We start from the raw sequence: 24,936 nt of genomic DNA, 5'->3' as shown, positions 1-24,936 counted from the left end.
CCTTCACTGCTGTCCTTGCTACCTGTCAATACCCAAGGCTAAAATGTGGCAAAAAATCTCAGAGTATTCAAGGAGGAGGGCTCAGGTGCATAAAAACTTAATTTCGTTACAAAAAATACCCTATTTACTTCACCTTGCAGTCTCAGAGACTATGGCTCTGGATTGTAGTAGAGAGGTTCACAGTTTTACCATTCTCTTTCTCTTCTCTATGAGTAGGCATTTACTGATTTTACATGATTGGTTGTGGGGTTTTGCCTTTTTTTTAATTTAAGATACACAACTAAAATTGTTTATATAGAAGAGCATTTTGCAAGTATTTACCTTTGAAAACTGGGATAAATAACTTGATCTAGTAAGTTCTTCCAGAATACAAGACATGTTTAGGCAAACAAACATATATAGCTGTGTCTCTCTGCAGTTAAATCAGCTGCAGGTGATGCATTTATATTGAGTTTTGAGAGGAGGCTTTAGGCCAAGCACTAAGAAAACTCACAAAAATTCCATTTTCAAACACCATTAAATTCCAAGTACTCCTTTTGAAGATTGCTCTGATGAGAACACTTTCTATTCTAGTTTGTAGCGCATCAATGAGTTGATTTTCTGAGAAAAGATGGGGTTTTTTTTAACAGGTTATATATTGCCCTTTCCCCTGAGGCTAATTATGTGTTATTATTAAAAAGGGGGGAAAAAGGAAGGACAACCTTAAAATAGCTGCTTTTGAAAACTGCAGAACGTTTTTGTGTTTGCCTGGCTCTGCTTTGAGGCAGAGCAAAAATCTGAATCGGACTATTGCTGCCACAGTGTCTCTGAAGTGGTGTGGGAGCTCCACAGTGGGGACTGACAGGTTATTTTTCTGAGAAAAACAGCATGAAGGACTTTAAATATACAAGGGAGAGAAGATGAAAAAGTAGATCTGTCATCAGGAAAGAATAGAAGCAGGAACCAAACACGTAAATAGCTTTACAGGATTAATACATGGTGCAGAAGGATATTAACTATGCAATTCAGATATATTGTAAGTTAAGTTGGCATCATCTCTGGGTCATTTTATTAAGTACCGTTTATCTAGGCATTATTGCCAATATCCATTATTGCCAATATCCACTTTTTCTTCCCAAAGTACTGAAGAAGAGCCACTGAGATTTATGGTAGGAGAAGAAAAGCATAGGCTAGCCTACACGGAGTAGCAGAATCTTCTTTTTCTAAAACTCCATCTGCATTATTTTGAAACTTTGAAACTCTTGAGAATTTTCCCCCCAAAGGGGTTGTGAAGCAGTGGAACAGACTGCCCAGGGAAGCAGTGGAGTTATCATCCCTAGAGGTTTTAAAAATCCTTGTGGCGCAGGGTGAGATGATTTAGACTGGGACTTGGCGGTGCTGGATTAATTGTTGGACCTTATGATCTTCAAAGTCTTTTTCCAACCCCAATGATCCATGAAATGTAGTTTTAAATGGCTTAAAAATATCCTTCATTTCTCAGTTGTAAAAGAGATGTATTCCATGTAATTTGTCCTTCCTTCAAGCAGCATTGCTTTCAAGACAATTGCTTTCAAAACAATTTCATTGTTTTCAAGCACGGCAAAGGAAAAAAAAAACAAAAATAATAGTTCAAACATTACTGAAGGCAGCTCACTCATCCAGAAATCAGCTATAAAAGCCCCATTTAGTACAAGAACCACAGTGTGTTAGCAAGAACGATATTGAGCTTCAAAGCTTAACCATCAGATAGCTGATAGTTACTGAGGTGCCTCAGCAGGAAGTAGATGCCATATTCAGAGACAGATTTCCCAGATTTAGGAAAAGGAAAGTCCACACTACAGCCTTCATAGTTGGAGTTCTGTACTTCCTGTGAAACAAGGCCTTTTCTCCACTGGAAACATTTTACTGGATATGTGCTCATTCAGAACAGGGTTCATTTCAGTCTTCTCTGGGAGCTATTTTCAGCAATAACCTGCTAGCTTTAAAGAGTCTCTGCTTTATTTTAAGTGTAATCCTGTTGCTTTAAACACTAGCAAGTCCTGCAAAAATCATATTTGAAAACAGGAAATTGAGTTGTAAGTGGTGTGTAATAAGGGCATAGGACATAAAAACAAAAGATGTTTCCTTGCACTCTTCCTACACAATTTGTATTCTTTAAATGCTCAACCCATTCACTCTTTTTCCTATTTGTATGGTGAAGAAGGGGTGAATTAATAAGCATTTTAGTGGCTGAAGAATGTATCAGTAAGTCTCTAACCTGGAACACAGATGTGTTGGATACAAAGCATGTTAATTTCAAGAAAATCCAGTAAGGCATGTCTGGAATCCACTCTTTTCATCTCAATTAAGAACTTCCTGCAGAGCATATTTGAAATCCAGCAAAGGGCTTGAACCTGGTACCTCTGCATTTTATATGCTTCCTCTAAAACTATTCAGCCATTAGTTACCATCTTTTGAAGATAGCTGAAATACAACTTTAAGTACTCTCAAAGGTTCAGAATTTAATTCCATCTCTAAAAAATAAAGATTGAAACTATACCTATTCAAATCCTTATCGAATCTTTCACTGGGAGAACAGCTGGGGTTGCAACACTCTCCCAACTGAGGACAAAAAGAAGATGGAGCAAGCATAGCTTAGCTACACTTAAGGAGTTGGTTCTCTCAGCTCAAAGCCTGCTAGCACTTCACTGACCAATGAGTAAAGAAATGACTTTTTGTGAAGGCAAAAAGCATAGGAAGGTTCAGCCTATTAGCAACACATGACATCAGCTTAGCATAACAAGACCGTTTGCATGTAGCAACTTTATTGGCAGAAAAACAGGTTTTTTCTTATTTCCTGTGATTTAGCTACTTAATCCTGTAATTACTGAACTGGAAGTTCACATCAGCAATTAGCAGAAAAAAAAAAAAAAAAAAAAAAAGGAAGTCAAATCACAGTTTGTGTTTGTGTGTAGAATACTAATTCCATGTCATCACAGGCAGCTGCTGAGGTGTCATTCTGAAGTATAATTACTGGCACCTATTTGCTTTTATTCAGCAGCAGGTGGTGATAGCATTTTGTAAACAGTGTAACCAAACAATTTAATTTGCAAGGTATTCCCTCTGGAAGCTTTGTAAATTGGGTTTAACCTGCACCAAAAAGCAGTTAGGAATCAGAAATTGAAGTTAGTCCCAGGCAGGTATTCATTGTGGTGCTCAGCTTCGGGCATCCTTATTGGGAGCAGCATTAACTACAGAACATCCCCAGGGGCTTCTTCAGTCTTCTTTGAGATTTACACTTTTCTTGGCCAGTGAATTTTAAGAGACTTCCCAAGGCCAGGCTCCAGCCTTCACAATCCTTGTAAATTACTATCCTTCAGAAGCTGGTCATAAGTAGTCATTTAAAAATGAAGAACAATACAAGAAACAAACAAACAAAAAATAATAAAGCAAAAATAATACTGGGCAGAAATTTTCGACCACAGAAGGCATCAGAATACAGCATTCAGTGTCTTACTTCTTGTCTAAACGGAGTTCTATCAGCGTACAGCCAGTCTTACGTACAATAAAAAGCACAGGTCTGAAATACATTCTGTCAAAAGAGCAGGAGGCCAAAAAAGGCTTCAGAGGGGACAATAACAGCAATGTTTGACTTAAAAGATTTTTCAGTCAAGGATATAATGTTAAGATTGCATAACCAGTTTGCTTTATAAAATGATTGGTGGCTCTGAGATGAGGAGATCATCCTCACCTAATGAAGAGTTCTGCTCAGTGTTCACAAAGTTAGGAATGTTAAATTTTGTAAGACAATGTAGGTCTTCCTCAAACATTCCACTGCTCTTGGGAACCTCCTGGAAATGAGTATTACTCTCCAGACATGGACCTTTCTGACTCTCTTTTTCTCTGTTCATATGGTCCACTTCATTAATGCAGAAATGAAAAAGTGACTGGGATTCTTCAGCCATTTGGTGAGAAAAGACCCTCTCGGACTCCAGAGGTTTTCCAAAATCTGCCACAAAGCTGTTCATGTGAAATCTTTTTTCAGAAATTTCTGCATTGCTATAGAGGAAAAAGAAAAATACAGTAAACTCAAGAGTAGAACTATTTGAGTTCTTATCAACAAGTTTAGTATGATCAGGAGAAAAGGAAACCCTACAGTTTATCTACCACAGACTTCTAAAGCCAGCACTATATTATTTTCTGCTGAAGCAATTTTAAGTCTTCATTTGTCATAACAATTTTCCATGGGAGTCAGTTAATGCCAGCACTGTTAAATGGCACTTCTAGTAATCCATATACTGTAATAATCACCTCACTGAACAAGTTCATAAACACTCTTGATTTCAAGTAGCAACAGTTGTTTTAAATGGCTCATAAGAACATAAAGTTTTAGAACATAAGTTTTAGAAAAGTCCTTGATAGACAAAATGTTTCTAGAGGCACAGGCAGCTCTGCTCTCGCTAAGGCATTGAGTGCTTGTTTGTCCAAACATCAAAACCATCTTTTCCGTTCACTTCAATCAATGACATTCAGATTTCCAACTTAGGGGAGTTGGAACTAAAGACTGCTTTAAACACTGTCAGTCTTAACAGGCAGCCAAGGAAGGATATTTTTAACATGTTTTTTGGCAGTTTTCTTTATAAATCTTATCTCAAACCAGCAGCAATCTGCATCGACTCTTGTGGAAGCCATTTGCAGCTGGGGGTGAGAAGATCTCAAGGTAGATAGCAGTCCTACAGATTCATTCTTTGTCAGGCTGAATTTATATGCTATCATCACAAAATGCAAGTTATTTGCCTTTGGAAGGCAGTAGAGGTATTCAGAGAATGAGCAATGAAACATGTTCTCAGAATATGAATTTTGTTAAGAACTAATAAATCATACTGTTTACATCTGGAGACGTAGCAAATGATGCTGAAATTAGATAATTGGACACCTAAAGGTGCACCCAGCACTGAAGAGTTTTTCAGTGTAATTTCATTTCCTCAAGCCTACAGTTATGAGATAACTGAAATCTTCAGAAATCTACCCACTAAAATTTTCACAGGATACCTACCATTAGTCTTTCAGGCACAGTTAAAGATGCCTGCTTCTCAAAAGTTAATTTACATGATGGGGGAATTCTGTCCTCAAAAAAACACTTCCACTAGCCTAGGAATCAGAGCAGTTCTCTAGTTCGTCAAAACTGTATTGACTCACTCTGCATTTCAATGGGAACCAGGTAGAAGAATAACATTAAATTGATGTAAGACTGACCAATAACCAAGTAAATAATCTCCAGTATATACAGCAGGGGGCAAACAGCCTGGAACAATTCTGAACTGACAACTGACATTTATGTATTTATAATGCAGTAAAAAGGACCACTCTGAAGTTAAGTTTCATATAAAATTTGGCAAATCTGTCCCAAGAGTTTCTAGGTAGTGTTGCGGCACAGGCAACAGAGGTGGCAAATAAGCACAGAAAAGAACAAGCACTGTAAGCCCAGGAGGAAGAAACTTTAAAATGCATCCACTACAGGAGTAGAATTACTTCATGGGTGTGAAAAGTGCTTCATAATCCAGTGAACTACGAAGGACTGAAGACTGACCATGCAGAGGGGCACACAAGATTGACAATGGCAACCTAATCTTAATGGAAGATGCAAATAAATTTTACAATGACCCAGAATATTGAGGATATATTATGAAGCATAAACCTGTGTTCATGAGCAGGGAACACATGATCTGATATACAGTGATATTTTTGGATTTTGAAATTCACAAACACCATCTTTGAATTTCAGAGTGGAATTTTATTACATTTTTTTAAAACTAGACTAGAAACTTGCATAGTCTTGCTCATTACAATATGCAGGAATTCCTCAGCATATATCTTTTCAGAGCATTCAAGAAAAGCAGTTTCAAAAATCCCAGGTTCACTTAACCAACATCAACTGTTTTCTTTAAAAAAAAATCCAAAACCAGTTATCTAATATTTACTGCTTTAGAATGACACCAGCCAATATTTTGTACAAATGTGTTGCATGGTCTCTTGCATTTGTTGCATGAATGTGCTTTTAAGGATGTTTTCAAATGCAGAAACAAGTATGGCATGCTTTCCTCTACTGAGTGATGAATGAGAGCATTTTTTGGAAATTCAGATATTGCCAATTTTTTTTTTCAGTTGCACAAACTAATGTGCCACTCATATATGCAAGTGAACAAAAGAGAAATGCAACAGACCATTTCCATAGCTCATTAAATTTCTGCCAGTCCCCATCCATACCCTGTCCATTCAGGTCGGAGAACGTACCTAATTCTGAACATCTTGTGTAATTTTGAAAAGTACATCCTATCATGCCCCTTTGTATTGAGCCAAGAAAAATATACTACTGGGGGGAAAAAATATCAGAGTATTCTACTTTGGATCCATCCACCTGAGCCCAGATACACTTAATCTCTCACATTAATGGTATTTTAAAGAACAGCCAAATAGCCTCACTGAAGTCGGAGATTTCAGAGACTTCATCCATCAATCAAGCTGCCTTTCTCCCAGGACCTAGAAATCCCATTAACATCTATTTCTAAAGGTCAGCTCAAGGCAGCCCACTAATGAAACACTAAGCCATGAAGAATCCAGTCAGGCATGGAAATAGAAGATGCAGGCAAACTAAAACAAGTGGTTTTACAGGTAGCTGTTCTCCAGTTTTTATATACATGTATCAAAAATAAGAAAACCCAACTGTATTAACTTCCTTTAGCATATTCTCAGAGGATCCATGTTTAGTACCATGAACATTTCATTACCAAATGTCAAAAAAAAAAAAAGCTCAAATTTGTAAACTCAGCATACATAGCAAGTGGGCAAGCACTCAGGCACACAGCTCCCAAAGCTGCAAAGAGATCTATAACAAATACAGAAAGGAATAATTGGTCTTGCTCCAGCAACTGAAGAAGAATTCGGATTACATTATCTGGATGTAGAAGATGACCAAAGGTGGATATTTCATAAACTCTTTAGGACACTGTTCTGAGAAAATTTATTTAAAAAGTGGGAGATATAAAGCAGGCCTCTGCTACCTGAAAATAATTTTTTTTAAGTGTAAAATTTTGACAAATATCCATATTAAATTCTCTCTATATATGTATTTTGACTTCATCACTTTTTCCCCTCTCAAATTGTCCACATGGGATCCAGACTCATGCTTAGCTAATAAATAAGATCTTTGTGAAAAGGAAATGACATCTCGAGTAGTAGCACTGAAGTAAATATTGTTATTTCTATATGAAGCAAGGGGAGATAATATAAAACAGCACACCAATAATTACAGGGATTTAAAATCTGTTTGGGGGCAATGTCTGGCTTCTTCATAACAGTCTGTAGGGGAAGCAAAAATACCAGCACATCAGTTCTGGTAAGCTGGATTCTACTGACTCTGTTTTCTTCTCACAGGAGCAAAATTTTAGGAGCACCAAAGAGGCTCAGGATGTACATCAGCCATCTCTAATGTGGCCCTGTCTCTTGAGATGTGCTATTAACATGGAGTTCCAGAGCCAGTTTACATGTGATTAAAAATAGCAAAGGGGCTCCAGGAGGCAGAGACAGGCTGCTTTAGGAAGTGATAAGTAGCATCAATTGCCTTTTACAATCAGCTTCTCATCATTGCTACCTGCCTGCAAGCAATCTCACGCTCCAGAGAGGCTTTTTATTTCCTCTTAATGGCACACAAGCCTGAGAGGAGATGTGGGTTCAAACTTTCTCGGAGGAAGGGACAATGACAGCCTGCATCCTGTGCAAATGCAGATAAACCATTGAGGCAAGGCATGGTCTGCACATACTTATCAGCCAGAAAGAATTAAAAAATAGAGGACTTTCAGGGGACCCTGGTTTTAAAGAAATGTTGAGCTGGTCTCTACTTCAGCATCTATTGCAATTTCTCAGCAGAAACTAAGACACTCATATCTCAGGGGTTGGGGGAGGATTTTGCAAACACTACCCAAATCTGTCTTTGGACTTGAACACACAAACATTTGGAAACCAGCCAGGCTTCAGCTTCCTTAATTCAACATCTGCGCTGCATTTTATTTGTATCTACTCTGTTGATATTCACAGTATCACTCCATGAAAATTTGAGCCTACTTAAGAACCATCCTACCTGGTTACAATTCAATAATCTAAAGGCACCTGTTTGGCAGCCTACCCAAAGCATCCTTTTAGAATGAAAATGCAAAAATTATTTGAAATTAAGACAGGCTGCACTGTTTCATAAGAGCAGACTGTAACAAGATGGTATAATGTCAGCACTGTCACTGCTTGCTTGGAGGCTGCAAGAGCCCAGGTGTGCCACTTAGCAGGCTAGATTTCTTATTCCCATTTTCAGACTCACTCTTGATGTGGTGCTCCTGTCTTCGTCAGCAGGGTCAGGACAAAAAACATGAAGATGACAAAAACTGCAAGACCAACCCAAAATCCAATCACAATGGAATCTGGTGAAGAAAAAAAAATAAAGGAAACAAGATTATTAATATTTTACTTGCACTTGCAAGAAGTTGTCTTCTACAGGCAGCATGAGCACAAACCCAAAACAATTTGCAGGTTATTTCTGGGTGACAAAGAGAAGGGATAATCAAATTTATCTTTATCTACTTTTAAACAGAAAGCTGCTATTGAAAGTCTCATTTCGAGACCAAATTTTACTGATATCTAGACAGATCAGACAGTAGATAACAGAGGGACAATAATTCTCTCGGTAAGTAAAATAAGAGGAGCTCCCTGTGTGATGCCAGGCCCATTTCCAAGCATTGCTTTGGAACTTCAGTGCTAGAACTAGGAAGGGAGGATTATTATATTTTCCTCAAAATCCTCTGTCTCTGTAGAACTGAACTCCTGCTATTTTAAGTTATTTCTGCCCAAAACCATTAAGTTTCTGGAAGTAAATGGATTTCTTTGACAAAATATGTTTAGGAAGACCTTTTAGTGGCAAGACAGAGAGTTCTGCAAGAAACAGAACCACAGATAAAACTATTTGCTACTTCAATAAATATCAATAACCAACAAATACCAGATGTTTTTGAATCACTTTCAGTTGGGTTTCCAACTTAAGTACAGAAAAGTGCAACACAGTGTCAGAGGAGTGCAACAGATTTAGACAAAAAAGTTAAACCAGCAGTTATCAGTAGGAAAACACCAGTGCAATAGTCAAATATACCAGCCACTGGGAAGAGCATCATGTCCTTTTGCCTGTGTGCTTAAACTGTATCTACTCTTCTCATTTAGAGAAATGGACCATAGGCAATTTACCAATACTACTAAAAACAAATCTGTGTCCACTAACAACTTCAGGGTGAATCCACAGTTGCTCAAAGCTGTTCAGAATTTCCAGGAACCTGATTTAAAGAGGTTCAAGTGGGACAAAGATATTCCCAGACACAATCAACTGATTACCATGGACCAAAGTTACAGGGCAATAACACTCGATGTTACCTGGCCCAGGACCCATCAGCACATAGGTTTTTTTCACCTGTCATTTCAGTTAGTTATTCTTTGCTTATGCAAGTATTCAAATATTTCACTGTAGAAGTTCAAAAACATTAACATAAAAACATTCAAGAGGGAAGGCTTGGTCAGTACAGGAATCCTTTCTACCCTTACCTTGCATTACACAGCCACTACCAAGCCTCAGAGATCCTTGCTGGCTCTAATGTTTGACCCAGTGCAGCAGGCACAGCACAGAACTCTTGAATTTTCTACAGGACTAACTAAAGACACTGAGAAAACAAGGAATCAGCTACCCTACCTGGTGCTTGGCTCTGACAAACTACTGCTCCCACAAAAATCACACCTGCTATTGTGTGCTGAATAACAAGCCTGTTTTGTGGTTGGTTTGGTGTCCCTGCTTCCAACAAAATTTTTAAGTTTACTGAGCCTAATGCTACATCTTCCTCGCTTTATTGTGCTTCCTGGCACACTTCCAACCCTCTGCTGTATAAATTACCTTGTTTGAATTTGTTTAAAATTCAAGCAGGTATCCTGCGTTCTCACTCACTTCAGTGGAAATTATTCAAACCTACTAAATTCTAAACACTTATTCAAAATTAACAGTACATAATCTAACTCTTGTTCAAAAAATATGGTATGAAGGACATTTATATTACCCAAAGTTACAAATAGATATTTATAGGATACTTGTACACTTTCAAGTTGCAGTTTTGGCCTTCCTTTTCTTCATAATATAGGCTCATAACATCCCGGCTGCAGTTCCAAGTCCTCTAATTATTGCTACCTATTTTGCCTCTCACTAATGTTACTGAGGTTTCCTCATTTTCAAAGGCACAAAAAGTGATTTTGTTCTTATCTCTGTCAGTCACAAGTATCTCCTGGCTATCTTTGTCTACCTACTTTCTAAAGCTTTAATGTACAAGATATCTGGTCCCTATTTTTCCAGATTGTTTGATTTCTAGTTCCTACCTTCACTTCTTTTCCAGCAGAACATAGTTTTTCCTTTTTTTCCTTTTTTTTTTTTTTCCTTCTTTTGCAGGAATATATTTGAAACCTCACTGTGACTTTTTTTTTTTTTTTTGTGTAGTGGATTATTTTGTCAATCCTTTTTCTCACAGGTCACTTGGAATAAATTTTTCTCTGTTCTCAGGAAACAGAATTCTGAATTCCTTTGTATTTAAATCATATCACCTAAACTAGAGTCCATTACCTGTGGAGCTCTCCAACATAATTACAAGCATTTATTGACACCTTTTCTTTGTAAGTATTCAAGGTCTCCCTTCTCATACAACCCTTGTTTAATCTCTTCTTCTCCCCAGTGTAGGGTTTTGGAGAAGTTCATGTTTGGTCACATTGCCTCCACATTTCACAACAATCTCAGCTCAGCTGGCAATAGCTGGAACAAGAACACGCCATGTCAAGAAGTATCATCCTATACACAACACAGACTATTCCTTCAGTAGATTAAACTCTGCCCTCTGGGGAATGCACGCAATAACAGTGAAGGAAACAGAGCCAACTCCGATCTATCACTTAAAACAAACAAAGAAGCAAAAAAAAATTAAAGAAATTCCACCATAACTAGAAGGGACTTCCTAGATCACTGATTCAAGTACTACTAATGACATCTTTCATCAAGCTCCACCTGAAAAGCAGTTGTTACTTCTGTCCCATTCTCTGAGAGCTGACCAGCACCTTCTGCTCTACGAACAGCAGACAGGGAAGCTCAGCTGCCATGCTCAGCATGGCAATCACTTTGATGGCAATCCAAGACCTGATTTGCAGCTGTGCTTTCTGCAATTCAGAGGCAGATGTAATTTATACCTTTTTGGTCCATCTTGCGTGTACATAACATTTCATCTGATCTTTGCAACCAGTAATCTTTGCAATCAGGTTTAACCTCTGATTAAGTGGAAGAATGGAAGATAAATTAAAAACATGATGAAAGCTAGCCCACATTTTTCAACTACCTATCACTTGTAAAAATACAGACAGTGATCAGCAGACTTCTTTGGGGGGAAAAGTAAAAAGCAAATTCTACTCTATTTTTTTTCAGAAGTGCTAGTAATTTCAACAAGTTTCTTCTGTCCCTTGCAGAGCCTCCCCAAAACTTCTGAATGTGTAGAGGCAAGAGAGATCAGCCTTTCTGGGCTGCTGTTTGCCAGCGCAGTCAAACTTTCTCCCAATCTGAATGCTCATGGGGAGAAGTGAGACAAAGTACATAATCCATCCTAGACCAGTGCTCCAGCACTGGATCGGGACTCTTCCCCAAAACTTTAAAGTTTGGGGATCAAACCCTTTCACAGTGTATTCTACCTCAGAAACAAAGAAACAGGATGTTTTTTTCCTCTTTGGCTTGCAAGACCCATCAGGTAATTAAGTTGGTTTCTATTACTTTTTTCCCCTCTCTTTTATTGTTTGCCCCTCACAATTATCTCCTCTAAAAGGAAAGATCATCAAATCCATTGTATAGTTTTTAGAAAAATGTTGGTCCAGCTTTACTAGCTTGTCCTGGTTACACTTTTTCCAAGTTCCAATCCACATTTTTCATCTTTCTGGTACCTAAACTCCATTTTTTGCTTCTGCTATAAAAGAAATCCCGTATTAACAGCAAAGTGAATTTTGCACATTCCTATGAAAAAAGTACCAATGGTAAGTTTGTTCATACAGAGAAAATTCTTCTCTTATTTTCAACCTTTTAAAAATCAAAAATTTATTTTCTATCATTAAAAACAAACACTGGTAATGCAGGTAAGGCTCCCCACCACTGCCTTTTTACCATTAACAGAAACAAACACGAACAAATAGAACCAAAACAAAGCAGCACTGATCTTAACAAGTAGTCACCAGAAGCAGCAGTATATCTGTATTTGTTGTTGCTAACTTTTCCCAACAGTCAGATATTCCCCAGTATTGATTAATTCCTACCATGGCCAATAAATCCATGGTTTTCTCATGCACAAGAAAAAATCAACAAAATTATACAGAATAATAAATAATAATGATGGTCTAATAAATAAAGGGATACTGCTAATTGCAGAGAATCCTAGGTACTAGGGGTGAAACGTTTTTGTACAATTTTAAGTCCCAAGTGAAGAACAGGAACATGTAGAGAGGAAGCTGAGCTGCATGAAGTGTGTCTCTACTGAACTTACACTTATGAGCCTTCAGGCCTTCAAATGACACTGGTCCATACTCATAGTACTCATAGTCCCAGGTGTAATCAGAGTTAGACAAGGCCTGCTGGGAGGTTCTGTTGGAGATCAGCCTCAGGGCAGACATCTTGCACCTCAGCAAGTACAGACCTGTGGATATGAAATGCATTAGTGCAGACTAGACCTAGCACAGCTTTTGGGTTTTTGTTCTTTCTCATCTATTGGACCACTGTCTCATCAGACAAGGCTATCCCATCCCCTCCCATTCTTTCCCCTGATTATAGACACAGACTCTGGGGCAATCAAGGCAACCAAGATGTTTAGGGAGCTGAAGCACAGGAGGCACGAGAGCCTAAGGGTTTGTTCAGCCTGGAGAAGAGACAGCTGCAGGGAGACCTAAGTGCTGTCTACACTTGGAGGGTGCAGAGATGCTGCTGCCAGGCTCTTCTCAGAGGTGCAAAGTAAGAGGACAAAAAGGGATGGACAAAAACTGGGTAACGGGAAATTCATATTAGACAAAAGGAAAAGTTTACCTGATCTAGTCAAACATGCTTTGAGTAGGAGATTGGAGCAGATGACCACCAGGGGTCCCTTCCAACCTAAATTTCTCTATGCTGATAAACAGGCTCAATATGCCACTACAGACGGAAAATAAAATTGGAGTGATTTCCCTTACAGATTAACAAAAACTGCAAAGCAACACTGAGCATCATGAAATTATCTTGATAGGTGTCTCTGTCATTACCACCATTTTGTACTAGAACCTTGCATCTTGCAGAGTATTTTTTCCGAATATGAGACAGTTTTATGCAGACCAAAAGAAAGCATATCTCTGTACAAAACATGTGCTGCAGTAGCTAGAGTCAGAAAGTCCAAATTGAAACATATTACAAAATACTTTTGAAAGCAAGCTGAGCTTTGGGTAGTTCTGGATTCAGTTAAAACCCAGCAGGATTGACTAATGCTTCAAGCGCTAGGAGAGCCACCATAAAGAACAAAAAATCAGGCACAAAATAAGAAACACTTTCACTTAGGTAATGTGAGCAGCATTTCAAATTTGTAAAATGGTTCTTTCTGCAGCTATTTTACCATGACCAAATGCTGGCAGTAATGCCTCAAAGCAATTTTAAATAAGTAGTATGCCTGAAAAAGTAAACTTTACACTTAAATACAATGTTCAGAACTTTAAACACATACCAAAAAAATTGACTGGCAAGTTATAAAGCTTTTAAAACAATAAATGGATCTATTTTTCAATCCAAACTGATTTTGTTTTCAGAATGTGCAAACTGATAGCAGGAAATGTGAAGGGGTGGGCTGGGGAGGGAAGTAACCCCATTCTTGGGTCAGGACAAGAAGCTTCACCACATTACCCTCACCTTCCCCTTAGCCATTCAGAAAGTCTCCAGCATTAATAAATAGCATGAAGCACAGAGGAGAAGGAAAAAAACATGGATATTGTGGGCAATGCAGTTCAAAGCTGAGGATGTTTCCCATCTTGTACTTCCAACCCATTCATTATGGACAAAGAGAAACAGGTAAGTCTAACTAAAAGTACCTTGGCTTTTCCATTTCTTCAAACTAAAGAGAGAATATCTGATTAAGCTTGAGATAGAAACTTTCTTATTTTAATCAACTAAAGCAACTAAACTTCCTGCCTCTGGGAGAAGGAAGTGGCACAGAGAAAACCCTAGGATCCCTGTCCTAGTTTGCTCCCATCTCAGCTCTGTCAGTTGTTTATTACAAGACTTTGTGTTTCATTTTTTGACAAAACATGGAGCTCCACAGGGTTCCTACCATCTTTTTCTCCCCTTCTCCTCAACATTTTGTTGATGATGTGCCTCTTGACAACATTGATTAGTTCTGTGATGTGGAGTTGCGTTATGTATATGTTTTATTATCCCTGTATTATGTATTGGTTTATTCCTTTGTACCCCCGTGTGCAACTTGGTTTATCCCCAGTTTTCCCACCTTGTCCGCCCTTCCCGCCTTCCCAGTATCTATCCATCACCCTGAAAGAGGCATTTTACCCCCCCCCGGGTGCCTTGTCTATCACTCGGTGCCCCTTCCCATCCATCCAGAAGCTTCTACTCAGGGCACCGGGTGATTGGGCGAGGACCTGGGGCTCCCCCCATATCCTTCCCCCATTGGACCCCATCATATCCCCCCATCCCGGAGCCACCCCCTATCCCTATCCCCATTGGTCGTTGGATACCCCTCCCTTACAGTTTATAAGCCAGTGCAAGCACCTTGTGCTTGTTCCTGTTGGCTGGCATCGTTCTAGGATATTTGGCCCCGTTGGGCTACAATAAACTCGGACTTAGCCCCCAGCAGGATCCGCTCTTCATTTACCACCGCGAGGCTTGCTAGCGCTGCTCGGGACCCACAAAGGCACTCTCCAAACCCCAGCTGGGAGCGGCGGAGGGTGCCTCCATCGCCCGCCCTCGCCCCAGGATGAGAGCTAGCCGGGGCTGAGACAAAGGGAACCAGGGCGGGAGCGCGGCACTGTTTAAAGGCTGTTTTTCTTTTTTATCACTTTCCAGAGGAGCCTTTCATTTAAATATTCCTCACATGGCATCACTTACGGCCATTGTCACCTCCCTTCTTTTAGTAGCGCAAAAACAGCTGAAATCCACTTGCAGAAAACTTCAGAATAGAGTATAGGAACAATCTGAAAAATGTTGTTTCTTCCCACCTCAAAGCAGATGGGATTCATTGGGCCACATGCAGAGCTCTCTCCCATTCTCGTCACTAGTGTCCATTTATGATTTAATAATACCACTTCCAGAACACAAAGAATCTGTCCCAATATAGTATTAGGTTAGGATTAGAAGCTCCAGCCTTTCACCACTAACTGGATGCATATGGAGACTTGCTTTCACAGTAGACAAGCCACACAGGGAGCGGTGCTAAAAAAAGTTGAGTCACCAGCTCTCTGCCTAATCTGTGCTTTGAAGGATATATAAATATTCTTTTAAATCAACCAGTAGAGCTAAGCATAAGCACTGATCCAAACCAACTTTCAGCTCACTTTGAAGCATTGTCTATCTGAATACCTCCAGAAACGCAGCCTCAAATATGCAAAACCCTATTACTCTACTTAAAAAGCCAGTCAGTCTAGCATGGTGGTACAAGGACAAGCACAGTGAAAGAAGTGACTATTTAGACCTTGCATCTCCTGGGTAAGAGCAAGGTAGGCTGAGCTGGCACAGTAGGAGCCTGTCGGGTGCTTCTGCCTGGCTGCAGCAGGTCATGCAGGGATTCAGATAAGAGGTAAGTGCTTCTAAGAAAGAATTCCTCCTGTAGATGCTCTCAAACACTCTTTTTGTCAGACACAGAGAGCCATGATTCATATCACAGCTCTGGAGCATCACATGGACCTCCTCTAATTGACTTGGCTGAGAGTTTTTCTGGAAGGTGCAGGAGTTTTTTGAGGGAAACATGAAAGCCTCTCTATTGATTTTGATGTGTATGGATGCAGACAGGCTTCCCTCACTCTGGCTCTCTTCTTTCAGGAGCAAGTCAGGAACAAAAAGCTTCACTTTGATTATTCAAGAAACCCCAAAGCAGGACTGTGTTCAGTGCTGCCAGCCAGAAATTTAGTCAAGTCGATATCCTGGAAACTAAAAAGGGCAAGTGCTCAGGGCTTTTTTTTTTTTTTTTTGAGCATTTATCTCTGCAGGAAAATGTAACCAGATGTTCCCCATGGAGACCCAACTGCAACTCTTGAAGTTGAATTATGCCTTCATGAGAACTTGTTTGTAACTTGTGTGAAAATCTGTAAGGTGTCTCAGTTGGCCTGACAGCTGCCAGTGGCACCTGGGCAAGCTAGTCTGGCTGCCTGTGTTTGCATAAAACCCATGGCCTTGAACAGCAGCAGCAGGATATCAAACACTGTGCAGCTGAACTATTTTTTCCAATTTGGACATCACTGATGCATTGCATGAGACTCAGCCACTTACCTTTCAAAGTGAAAGCAAAACTGAACACACACCACATCTGCAACATGACTTCATGGCTTACACCACCACTGAGACCACAAAGTCAGATCTGGTTTTGTGTAGGTCTGAAACTGTCCTTGCAACCAGCAGCAACTCCCTCTGAAGCTGACCTGCATGCACAAAAAGAAAACCATGTGGATTGTTCATGTACTGTTTGCTTCTGGAGCAAGAGAAACTACCAGTATGGTAGACACAAGCTTGGTGAATTTTCAGGCACAAACTACATCTATTTTCCACATCCTTCAATTCTGTTTAGTACCACAGAATCTAAGCACTCAATGGTTTCAAAAGAACAAAGGAACAAACCATTGTTCTCTTGCAAACTCTGAAGATCCAAGACCCAGACAGGGGAAAAAAGAAGGAACATTTCAAACTGTGGGAAGTCCCAGGCTGAGAAAGCTTAGCACTACACCCTGGTGCATCAGCTCCATCAACTAGGCAGAACAGTTAACCAGAAGTTGTTTCTATGAGAAGTTAACAACTCAGACTGTTGCCGTATCTTCCATGTTCTCATAGCAGCACCAATATTGTGCATGAGGGAGAAGGGAGTCAGCCACCCCCACATGCCTTTTTACTCCATCCCAAAGACTAGGAGGTGAAGTCAGAAAAAAAAACACAAATGGAAAAAACAACAACAAAATTATTCACACTGCTGCACTGCATCAGCTGAAAAGCAATAGAGACCCCATCTTTCTACAACCCTACCATGTGGCTTTGAACAAGCTGTACCACTCCCAAAACAGGAAAGACTGCAGGAAATACTCCACCTAAGGGTCCTTGTTTCTTGCTAATTCTCAATACCCTAGGTGGGCAGGGTTTGAGTTCAAATTTGTGGTCTTTTCAGGGGAATATCCAATCCCATCTGCAATAAAAGAAGGGAAAACAGGCAATAAAAATAAGTTAAACATAGAGGGGGAAAAGAAAAAGAAAGAAATATATCTGAAAACTGATTTTACAATTAAAAATCAATCATAAATGCCAACACTGATACCTAGGTCTTTTCTTGGAGAAAAAAGAAGTACATTGTTAACCGTGGTAATGTTTGTCACCGATGTTCACAAACAGCAATGTCTGAGCTGTTGCACTAAAGTAACAAGAATGTTGGATTCATCACAAAAGGATAACAGAAAGGAAAAAAGCTGGTATAGTTACTGCTTAAACTGTGAACTAAGGATGAGAGATTACAATTACATACATCTTTGCCTCATACCACCATATTACACATCATATAACATTCATTTTATTATCTTTATAACTGTGCAATGTAAACTCCAACAACAAACTTCTTATGCATCCCACACAAACTCCACACCATTATATACAATTTGCATGCTAACTGTATAGGTGCTGTTTGTACCTAGTTAAAAAGTGATGCCATTGTGACTTTAAAGTGAAATTTAATAAAGGCTAAAGATATTTGCCAACTATTTTCCTACAGACAATAACAAAATAAGCAAATAATAATGCCCACTTAGCCATCCAATTCAGTAGATGCCACCTGGAATTTAAGGCAGAAATTAATATGAAATCATACCATACTATGAGTTTCACTGACAACTGTGTGGTTCTAAAAATGAATAAAGCAAATACTACATAAGCCCACTCATTAGCCTTGTCTGAGAAGGCAGATGAATTATACCTAACATGGTATCACAGAACACCTGCATTCCTCATGCTCTTAAAAAGTGTCAGGCCTGCACTGACAGTAAAGGGACATGGAGCTGTTAGCAGGGAGCTGCTGGGACTTGCTCCCAAAACACACTGAGGGTTAGCTTAACTCCAGTACCAAAAGCTTTAGATATTGCAGCCAGAACATACAGTCTTAAGAGGCAGCATTTTCTAAAAGTAATAAATATTAGCCACAATTCCATTTATTTCCTGCTTCTAGGGCAGGATTACACAATCAGTACTGAGCCTTTTTTCCTCTTCCCACTAAAAGCCAACCTCCTCTTAGATGTGCAGGTATGGCAGCTGCAAATCCAAGTTCCCTCAAGACCAACCAGACAGGAAGAAGCCCTATCAGTAAGCATTAAAGTACAGTGCTCAGTCCTACAATGTTATAAATGCTCACATCAGTGGTATAGGTACATATATTCAACACTTCCCAAAAGAAAGGCTGCCTTGCCTTAGCTATTTATAATATTGCCTATTTTAACATTTCTCACAACAATTTTTTAACCTCTCAGGCTGACTTGTAAATACCCTGAAGTGAAAGAGCCTTGGCATATCTACTAATGAGGTAAGTTTAAATAGTAAAGCAAGTTTTATAAAATGTTTCTTTTTATTAGATTTATTCTCACAGAAAGCTCAGTACTGAGATGGGGATGTTCTGAATTCCTTTCTAGCCCTGAAGTCTATCAATCTGATGCATTTTTCTAAGCAGAGAGAATGGAAAGCTCCCTCCATTTGCTCTTACTGATCAGCACACTGCAGGAAAATTGGAATGGCTCCATCAGAATATGACCTACCTGTAAGAGTTGCTTTTAAAATACCTCCTATTTCTGGTACCATGTAAGAACCTAGTAAAAAAAAGAAATTATAAACCACCAGAAAAACAGTCTCTACAGAAGGACAGAACAAACACTGCCTTTTTTCTTTTTTTTTTTTTTTTGGTAACTAAAAGATGGAATTCAATTTGAAAGGAAAAAAAATATAAAAAAAAAAAAATACAAAGAAACAAACCTCACTGAGAAAGTATTTCAATGCAGAAGGTTACCAAACTAGATTGACTCAATTTGCCTAGTCTGCAAGTCAAGAAGAAGCACTGGAAGCACAGTGTTCTGTCTAGCCAAAACACCAAAGGAGCCAAAGAAGAGAGGCACCCAGGTGTTTCAAATAACCCCACCTAAACCAACCATTTGTAACAGAGGCAAGGCTGAAGGAAGGAACTACCCTTGTGTGATTGTTCTTGGGAAACTCAGCACTGATTAACAGCTCCAATTACCTGGGCTCCCTTCATGTCAGAGAGCAGAGATGCCTGGAGATGCCCGTGGCAGCCCTACCCAGCTGCAGGGTGCCAGGCTCCGGTTTGTGCAGCTGCCTGTAGGCTTGCACAGCCCACACAATGGATGAGGGTGATCAGGCCTCATTTCATAGATCTGTTTTAGCTTTGCATCAGTGAAAAAGTCACCACAGAGCTGAGGCTGACAAGCAGAGTGGAAGCCAATGACAATTTCCTCTCTCCCATTACAAAGTAATTCTCTAATCTTCACACATCATTCATCTGGTCCGAAGCACAGGCCACAGCACGCTTCCCATAGCATCTCTTCACTTCTCAATGTTCTCCCTGCAGAAATAGTTCTGTTCCCAGCCTTGCTGAAGCCAGAGCAAGATAAATCAGCTGGCAGGGATGAAAAAAAGAAACCCAAACAAAACAGGTATGATAGACTATTTATCAGAACTACTCCCACACTTGGGTATGTCACAGCTGGGGTTTTACTGCTATGGTGGAAAAATCTTCAGCTTGTGCTTTCAATCCACACAGGGCCTGGAAGCCATAATCTCTCAGATGCAACACAACACATAAGCTTTTTAATTTGAATCACATATGACATTTCCTCAGTAAGTAATAAGGCAAAATTATAGAGATTTTCTTTAAAATTTCCATATTTATATGACAAATAATTTCTTAACTTTTGTAGTTATCCTACAACATAATGCAGAAATACTGCTTTAATTGGTTCAGTGACAATTTTAAGCACTCACTGAAATGGAGCTGTTCATCCAAAGCCAAACTGGTCTGGAATTGTTTCAAGCAAGAACTGGGGGATACTTTTCCCCTGTCTTCAAATCTAAGTCTTCCCTCCAGCACTGCTGATGAAGGAGCAAACAATTTATTGTAGTGCCTCAAATATAAATTCCTCCTCAGGTAAATCAGACAGCAGTACACAACTCACAAGCACACATCTGAATTTTCCCATTCTTATCCCTGCCATGTCTTATAACTAGATGCCAAGAAAACATCACTGAACCAATACAACTACAGCCCACTGCAGTGAGTACACAAAATAAAGCCTTCATTTTTTTGTAATAAGATTCGTCATATAATTTTTCTAGTAAGAGCTGCTATTATAGGTATAAAGTCTTTAAATTTCATTTAAATTCTTGAACAAGCTGCAAAGGTATCATCTGTGCTTCACTCAAAACCTTTTCCATGATGAAGTGTACATGGGAAACTAAGGAAAGAGTAGGCAGTAATTTACTTTGTCCAGCTATTAATATTCTGGGGTTTTTTTCAAGGAAAAAAACATCTTGCAATAGCTTGATTTATTTTATATATATTTGGTTGTGACTGATATACTCATAATGTCTCATTATTTTTGACAAGAATGGAGCCAGGCTGTCCTCAGTCAATGGAGACCTGCCACTCCCCTGGTATTTTTCCAGGCATTTACTCCTGTGGTCAAAATTATCTTTACTCTCTTATTAATAACCTGAATAGAAAGCCACAAATGGACAAGAAAAACAACCAGAATTGGGGACTATTACCTGATTATCTCTAAGTAGAAACCAAAACATCTGTTTGCTTCCACAGCAGTTACCTAAATCTGCACCCTTGTGTGCACAGCCTCTGGGAAATTCAAATGGGAGGGCAGACCAAAACAGGGAGACACTCAAAGACAGAGCAGTGGGCTGGGAAACACACCTGGAAATAGAAATGTCTCAGCTCTCCCTCCAACAATGTCCAGCCAGCCCTGCTGGAGCAGTTGGAGGCAGCAGTGCTACTGCTGTCCCATCTCTCTCCGAGCTACGCCTGTCACAGAAGTGCCAAACTTGTGCTGTGTCTACACTTCCAGTCACCGTCCAGCTTTATGTGCCAAACAAGGCTGTATGACAGGATGAAAAGGCAAATGTCAGGGAATGGGGACTGCTCAGGGAAAAGTTTTGCGAGCTTGTCACTGAGGTGGTTGTTTCCAGAAAAAAAAAAAAAAAAAAAAAAAAAAAAAAAAAAAAGGCAGACAGGTCAGGAGACAGACCTGAACTTACACACCAGTCACTGCCAACAGAGGCTGGGGCCAGAGGAAGAAACCTCTGAGATGACAACTGTTAAAAACAGAGACTGTTAAAGGAAAAGGAAGGGAGGGAGGGGGCAGGGGGAAAGTATGAGAATCAACAGACTAGGGAAGAGCACACGGAGAAAGGAAGAAGGCAATATAGAGCAGGAGAAGTAATCTAAGGCTATATGGAGGAGAGATGTTCGATCCTTCAGTCTGAAAGCACAAAGGAAGAGAGATATTACCCGGAGGGAGGAAACAGGCAAAAAAAACCCCACAACAAGCACACAACAAACTTATCTTGGTTTGTTTGGGGTTTTTTTCCCCAACTATTTTTTTCAAACGTTTTCAGTTCAGCTGTTACATTCATTCAAACGCTCAGCAGTCAGTGTGCTTTTCAGCTGTTCTGCTTTTGAACACAGAAGGAATCACTCCGTTACAAATTCAGAAAGCAGACACAAGCTTCTCTACAGCCGATGTTCTCCACATCACCCAAATGAACAATACCACCTCCTGTATTTTCTTATTATTATTATTTAAAAATAAGGAAAAATTGGCCGAGCGCTTCAGACGTTAAGTCTTGCGGGAGCCGCCGGGTCCGTGCTCCGAACAACCTCAGCCACCTGTTAACCGCAGGCTGAACTCCAGGCGCTCGGCGCTCCCGGCGCCACCCCGCCAGGAGCACCCACCGCCGGGAAGGGACTGCCAGGGACACGGCGGGGTGGGGCAGGGCACGGCCGTCCCTTTCTCGCATCCGCTCGTTCACCCTCCGCCCCGCAGCTCCAGCCCCTCGCCGCGCTTACCGCGCCGGGCACGTCCGCCCGGGCAGATCCCGAAGCGCCGCTTCGTCCCGGCCGAAAGGCGCACCCTTCCCGGGACGCCCTGGCCCCGGCGAGCCGAGCCGAGCCGAGCCGAGCCAGTGCTGCGGGCGGGATGGAGCGGGCGGGATGGAGCGGGCGGGATGGAGCGGGCGGGATGGAGCGGGCGGGATGGAGCGGGCGGGATGCTGCGGGCGGGATGCTGCGGGCGGGATGGAGCGGGCGGGATGGAGCGGGCGGGATGCTGCGGGCGGGATGCAGCCGGCGGGATGGAGCGGGCGGGATGGAGCGGGCGGGATGGAGCGGGCGGGATGCTGCGGGCGGGATGGAGCGGGCGGGATGGAGCGGGCGGGATGCTGCGGGCGGGATGCAGCCGGCGGGATGGAGCGGGCGGGATGGAGCGGGCGGGATGGAGCGGGCGGGATGCTGCGGGCGGGATGGAGCCGGCGGGATGGAGCGGGCGGGATGGAGCCGGCGGGATGGAGCCGGCGGGATGGAGCCGGAGGGATGCTGCGGGCGGGATGGAGCGGGCGGGATGCTGCGGGCAGGATGCAGCGCGCGGGATGGAGCCGGCGGGATGGAGCCGGCGGGATGGAGCCGGAGGGATGCTGCGGGCGGGATGGAGCGGGCAGGATGCTGCGGGCGGGATGCAGCGGGCGGGATGGAGCCGGCGGGATGCAGCCGGCGGGATGCTGCGGGCTCGCTCCCCGGCAGAGCCAATGACTGAGCGGCGGGCGCGCTGCCGCGGCCGGCGCGGGCGGCACGGATCCGTGGATCTGCCGCGTGACGCTCCCGCTCCAATGGGCAGCCGGGCGGGAGGAGCGGCCCCGGGGCCGCGGGTGCGGGCAGGGCGCGGGGCTGGCGGCGGAGCCGGAGCGGCCGCGGCCGTCGAGGGGCGGGAGCGGCGAGCTCCAGGCGGAGCATCAGCTGCGAGCAACATCTGAGTGTCGCTGGACGGGCCGGAGGGCTTACACCCCAAGGGCAAACATCGATTTTGGAGAGAGGGATGGCCCGTCTCCCCCTGGGGACTAAGGGACCATGGGAGTCTTGCACACGTGGAGTCTTTGTGAGTGGGACCTGGTGGGGAGCAGTGAAGGTTGTTAGAGGCACTGTCTCAGCTGCCAGGAGGTGGAGGACAGTGCCCTAAATCTTCAGGGATTTGGTTCAGGTCTCTCGAACCATACCACAGGATAGATCATGTTGGAAGGGACCACATTGAATCATGTGGTCCAGTCTCTCTGTTAAAGCTGGGTCATCCCAGAGCACATTACACAGGATTGCATCCAGATGGTTCTTGAACATCTCCAGTGAGGGAGACTCCACTTCTCTGGGCATTTTGTTCCAGTGTGTGGTCACCAGCACAGTAAAGTTCTTCCTCATGTTCAAGTGGAACTTCCCATGCATCAGTTTCTACCTGCTGAAGAGCCTGGTTCCATCCTCTTGACATCCCCCTTTAGATGGTTATATACACTGATGAGGTAAACCAATCATCTGAATTTGCAAACCTATGAATTGTTGCTTCTTAAATCAAAGAGACATTTTGGAATATGATATCTATAGCTTGCTCTGACAGACTCGCTGGGGGTTGGTAGGACATCTGGAGATCTAGGCCTGCTAAGTCATCTAGGGTGTTTTGCTCAGGACATGAGTTGGGTCTTCAGTAGCTCCAAAGATGAAGACTCCATAATTTGTCTGGGAAGCCATGATCACTCTCACTGGAGAAAAAAAAAATCTCATGTTTAATGGAAGTGTCTGTTATTCCAATTTGTGTCCATTTTTTCTTGTTCTGACACTGGATACCACTGAGAACAATCCCACTCCATATGCTTTACTCCCACCATAGGTCTTCATCCACATCAGTAAGAGTGCCCTGAGCCTTCTCTAAGCTCAGGGATCACAGATCCCCTAGTGAATGTTCAGACATCCAGGCTCTTCATCATCATAACGGCTTCTAATAATTTTCATGGCAACCAAATGCTGAAAGGAATGACATGGCTTCATTTTTCAATCCAGGCTAGGAAACTAGTCTGAGACATCACCAATCCAACAAGGCAGCCAGCCTCCTGCAATACCCTCCCCCCTAGTGTTAGAGTGGATCTTTGCCAATCCTCTGACACTTGTTAGCACTGTCTTCTTCTGTTCCTCCATAGGCAGGACCTGGCTCTTGGACAGTACCGTCCCTCTCCAGCAATGACCATAAAAGCTATCAATACTGTCGTCTTCATCTCAAAAACACAGAACTGATGCTTATGCATGCTCATGGTTGTAATCAGGAATGTGAGTAAGCACAATGGCAAGTCAGGAACTTCCCATATCCTGCTATTTGCACTGCTGTTGAAAAGGCAGAATGACTCAGGCTTTTGCTCATTTTTCTGAGTCTTAAAAATAATTAGTGTTCAAATTATCTCTAAAAAGAAGAAGCCTCATTAGCCAATACTCCACTTCCAACACATCTCTGCTACATAGTGCAAGAAAATATTTTAGAGCTTTTATACTAAATGCAAAGAAACAAAAAACAAACCACAGACTA

The 24,936-nt window shown here is 41.7% G+C and overlaps 1 protein-coding gene across 1 annotated transcript; it reads right to left on the bottom strand.

Annotated features, from left to right (window-relative positions):
- Positions 1–3,417: 3,417 nt before the first annotated feature.
- On the bottom strand, positions 3,418–23,117 carry MRAP2 (melanocortin 2 receptor accessory protein 2). Its single transcript, XM_077782314.2, has 7 exons — positions 22,392–23,117; positions 19,063–19,113; positions 17,362–17,456; positions 16,556–16,704; positions 12,594–12,743; positions 8,327–8,426; positions 3,418–4,017 (listed from the first exon to the last, which is right to left on the bottom strand). The coding sequence occupies exons 4-7, from the start codon at positions 16,599–16,601 to the stop codon at positions 3,666–3,668; spliced, it is 648 nt and encodes a 215-aa protein (XP_077638440.1). The 5' UTR covers positions 16,602–16,704; positions 17,362–17,456; positions 19,063–19,113; positions 22,392–23,117; the 3' UTR covers positions 3,418–3,665.
- Positions 23,118–24,936: the final 1,819 nt, after the last annotated feature.

The sequence above is a fragment of the Lonchura striata genome, chromosome 3 (assembly GCF_050655825.1).
Source record: "Lonchura striata isolate lonStrDom1 chromosome 3, ASM5065582v1, whole genome shotgun sequence".
In the NCBI taxonomy this organism is placed as follows: domain Eukaryota; kingdom Metazoa; phylum Chordata; class Aves; order Passeriformes; family Estrildidae; genus Lonchura; species Lonchura striata.
Note: the sequence above shows the minus strand (reverse complement) of the source record. Positions and strands in the feature narration are given on the sequence as shown.